This window comes from Perkinsus marinus, assembly GCF_000006405.1.
Source record: "Perkinsus marinus ATCC 50983 genomic scaffold scf_1104296957488, whole genome shotgun sequence".
NCBI lineage: Eukaryota > Perkinsozoa > Perkinsida > Perkinsidae > Perkinsus > Perkinsus marinus.
The window spans coordinates 1-3,839 of NW_003207120.1; the positions used below are offsets into that span (position 1 = coordinate 1).

Consider the following 3,839-nt stretch of genomic DNA (forward strand, 5'->3'; position numbering starts at 1 on the left):
GTCGTGTTGGTTTGTGGAGCTCAGAGGTGATGCACACTGCGTTTACTTGGTTCATATAGGCGAACGTGCCCATAGACAAGGCATGCATCACTGAGATAGATGAACATCGTGTACGCATCAGTCTTGTTGTGATTTACCTTGGCGCCAGTTGAAGCCGACATGCGTCATGTTATTTGGTCGGTCCGTGTCTAGCTCTGACCATGGTATTTTGCACAAGGCGAGGACAGCAGTAGAAAGCATGACCCAGATGCTGAAGGATCCGACTGCCCTCAAGGAGGAGATCTCGCTGCCCACAGAGAGAGGCAATACGACGATGTAAACGATGCTGACCAGGGCTAGAGTACGGCTGAGGGAAATCTGGAGCCACGCTTGAAGGACAGATGGAATGAAGTCGCCGAGGAAAATGAGGTAAGTGACAATAGCGGCTCCTTGGTACACCGTCATAAAAGCGTCGAAGGCTGGTAGTCTATAGTTGCCTCTGTCAAGATTGCCTTTACTGTTCGCCAGACTCCACGCGAGAATACCACCATAGGTTTTCTGGCCAGATATGCTCACGGCTTGGCCGAGGATCGCATCACTGATGGCTGTGATGAGCCCTGCGACCATCAATATAAAGATACCAAGATAGAGGCCAACGTCCTTAGCGGCCGAGGGCAAAGCCAAGACGCCGCTGCCGATCGAAGCAGTGAATAGCAGAGTACTACACGAGAAGGGGGAGCCAGCGTCGAAGAAGCCGGGTGGACCACGTGCGGCTGGGGTTAGGTCCGGTAGTCTACCAGGCGATAGAAGGGGCGTCGCTATGGCCATTCAGCTCGTTAAGAAGCCTATGTGAGGGTGATTGGCAAGGGCTAGTTGGCGGTGGAGATGGAGACCGTGACCTGTCCCTGTCCAACAGGTGTGTACAGTAGAAGGAAGTCCCGAGTGGAGAATGATAGGTGCTATGAGGATATGTGATACGCGATAACTTCGTTTCGAGGATCGCCTTTAAGTTCTGATTAAGTCAACAATGCGGTGTCTAAGATTCGTAGTTACTGTGACGCTCTTTCGATTAAGGCGCGTTCCTTATAGATGATCTGGGCGTGCGCGGAGATTTCGATCTCGCGTGAATCTGCGACATTATGGGCTGAAAGAGCACTTTGCGTGTTGGTGTTGTCGTAATGGTGCTGCCAACACTCGCTCGTCGTATGGCGGTCTCGACCCGTCCACCTTGTCGCATGGTTCTTAGTAGGGGCTATAAGACTGAGAATCCTCTGTACAAGGACGATGTGAGAAAATATGCAACCAACACGACTGCAATTGGTTTATCGTTCAGGAGCCCTTCGCCAAAACCTGTCACACTTTCGACTACACTAGAGAGGGGACGGAAAAGAACGGCCTCGGCTACTACTGCTTGATGGGTCTCTGGGCCAGCATCTTCATTTGGGATAGTCTTTACACTGGAGCTACCATGTAAGCCAGATACGCCAGATTTACGGTATGCGATTTCTTCTCCTCAGGCCGACTGGTGTTCATCGTTACGTTTGGGGGCCATATTTCCCTACGGCGTGGTTTTAAGAAAGCCCACAGAGATTAATTCTTCACAGCCAATCGCGAGGGCGTTGGCAAATGACAACAATCGATAAGAGGTCAATTTTGGCGTATCATGTAGAGAGAGACACATTATCATTTTGAAAGCTACTACTTGTGTTATCAACTATAATTTCGAGCGCCGCTTTGATCAAGACGGTTTTTGTAGTAGTGGTGTCCTCGACAACACCCTTTAACAACCCCAGCTATCACTTCCTTTAATTCTGGACAAGAGACCAGTGCTGTATCGTGTCACAGTCCAACACTGGTCTGGTCTCAGTCACCGCGAAGAATGTCGCGGTAGTGATTTTGCTCGTAACCGTGTAATATCGAAGCGTTATGTGACACATGCAGGGTAGAAGATTGAATTTTGCGCGGTGTTGGAAGAATATGTCATGGTCGACTACGTGTGTGCGTGATAATACGAAGATTCCGAGGGAACTTAGGAAAACTTTTTGATTCATGTACTCTAACTTGGACAGTGCGGAGTGCTAGGAGGTGTAAATGCACGAGCTAAGAATGCCCACAAGGTATACGATGGTTCTCCAAATGGTGCGAGTTGGGCGATTAACAGGAGCAATAGCGGTGATTGTGGTGGCGATATGAAAGCTTGTGTAGTCATTAGTCCCCCGGACTGTATTTCTTCTCTTTCGAGTGCGTTGGACAGGGCCTTTGGTATTGACCGAGATACCATTCTTATTATCATCTGGCAGCCTTGTCGTTTGGAGTAGCCCAACCCATTACTCTTCGACACCCACAACGAAAGATGCAAATTACGTGCAACACAAGACAGATAAGATTTTTCTTCTTTGCGTGTCGTAGATCTGGATGTGTCATCAACAACATCGCGTTACTAGCGGGTTGACGATAAAGGAACATCGTTAACATCAGCACAGACTATAAATAGTAACTACTAGAAATTGAAATAATACCCTAGTATTAACAACATGCCACAAAGGCATAATCATAGCCAAGCAGCTCCCTTAAGCGGCAAGCTTCTTAGCCCTCTCACAAATGTTCTCAGCAGTAAAGCCAAACTTGGCCTTCACATCCTTAGCGGGACCAGAGGCACCAAACGTAGTCATTGCAATCCACTCATCAGCGTACCTCTCGAATCCGAGGGGACTGGCGGCTTCAACCATCAACCTCTTGACACCCTCAGGGAAGACAACCTTCTTGTAATCATCAATTTGCTTCTCGAAAAGATCCCAAGAGGGCATAGACACAACACGAGCATCAACACCCTGTTCAGTTAGCAGCTTTTTAGCCTCCACCGACTGGAGAACCTCAGTGCCACTGGCGATGATAATGACCTTCTTGTCACCCTTGCCAGAGAAATCATCAATAATATAAGCGCCCTTCATAGCACCCTCAGGAGAGGAATGGTCGAAGGTGGGAAGTCCGGAACGACTAAGAATGAGAGTAGTAGGGCCTTCCTTGTTGTTCAAGTAGGCCATATAGGCACCGACGGTTTCGCGGCCATCACATGGTCTGAAAGTACTCATGTTAGGGGTAGCACGCAACAAGGGGAGCATCTCAATAGGCTGATGAGTAGGACCATCCTCACCGAGATCGATGGAGTCATGGGTCATGACATAGAGGACCTGTTGTTTCGAGAGGCATGAGAGTCTGACAGCACCCCAGCAGTAGCCTATGAAGTTGACAAAGGTGGCTCCGAAGGGAAGGAAGCCACCATAGGCGTGCATACCATTCAAGATAGCAGCCATACCGTGCTCGCGAATACCGAACTCCATGTAGCGGTTCTGCATGGCACCCTTCTGCATGACGGGGTATTTGCCCATATTGGTCATGTTGGAGGCAGTCAGATCAGCTGACCCTCCAACGATCTCAGGGAGGCGCTTCATGAGAGCAGCAAGCACCTCGCCACTGGTGACACGAGTGGCCTTCGCCTTGTCACCAGGCTGATACTTGGGAATGCACTCGTCCAAATCAATGGGTAGTTCTCCCTTGAAGCGTCTGACGAGCTCAGCATATTCAGCAGGTAAGCCTCGGCGACTTAGCGAGAAGATCGTCCCACTCCTTGTTGGCCTTCTCACCGCGAGCAAGGGCGCTCTGGTAGAGACTGCGGACCTCAGCGGGGATCTCGAAGTGCTTCTCAGGGTCGAAGCCAAACTCCCTCTTCACATTGGCGAGATCGTCGTCACCCAAGGGAGACCCATGGACTTTGGACGTGCCCTGCTTGGCCGAGCCATAACCAATGGTGGTATGGACCTTGATGATAGTAGGCTTGTCAGTGCACTTCTTGGCCTCCT

At 50.0% G+C, this 3,839-nt stretch overlaps 3 protein-coding genes across 3 annotated transcripts in view; 1 reads left to right on the top strand and 2 right to left on the bottom strand.

The window, feature by feature from the left end:
- Positions 1-117: 117 nt before the first annotated feature.
- Pmar_PMAR020831 (amino acid transporter, putative) lies at positions 118-807 on the bottom strand (the record flags this gene model as incomplete). The annotated part of the gene is made up of 1 exon (XM_002774758.1): positions 118-807. One exon carries the CDS (start codon positions 805-807, stop codon positions 118-120), a length of 690 nt encoding a protein of 229 aa, XP_002774804.1.
- Positions 808-1,214: 407 nt separating this feature from the next.
- Pmar_PMAR020832 (hypothetical protein) lies at positions 1,215-1,554 on the top strand (the record flags this gene model as incomplete). Its single annotated transcript, XM_002774759.1, has 3 exons — positions 1,215-1,265; positions 1,313-1,449; positions 1,497-1,554. 3 exons carry the CDS (start codon positions 1,215-1,217, stop codon positions 1,552-1,554), a joined length of 246 nt encoding a protein of 81 aa, XP_002774805.1.
- An 816-nt stretch (positions 1,555-2,370) lies between these two features.
- Positions 2,371-3,839, bottom strand: part of Pmar_PMAR020833 (Transketolase, putative) — a gene marked incomplete at its 5' end in the record, with an annotated part of 1,593 nt that continues 124 nt past the window's right edge. Inside the window, 2 exons of the mRNA XM_002774760.1 lie at positions 2,371-3,543; positions 3,605-3,839. The exon at positions 3,605-3,839 is cut by the window's right edge and continues 4 nt beyond it. Of these exons, the coding sequence (XP_002774806.1) occupies positions 2,550-3,543; positions 3,605-3,839 (1,229 nt within the window). The 3' untranslated portion in view covers positions 2,371-2,549. The remainder of the gene's footprint in view (positions 3,544-3,604) is intronic.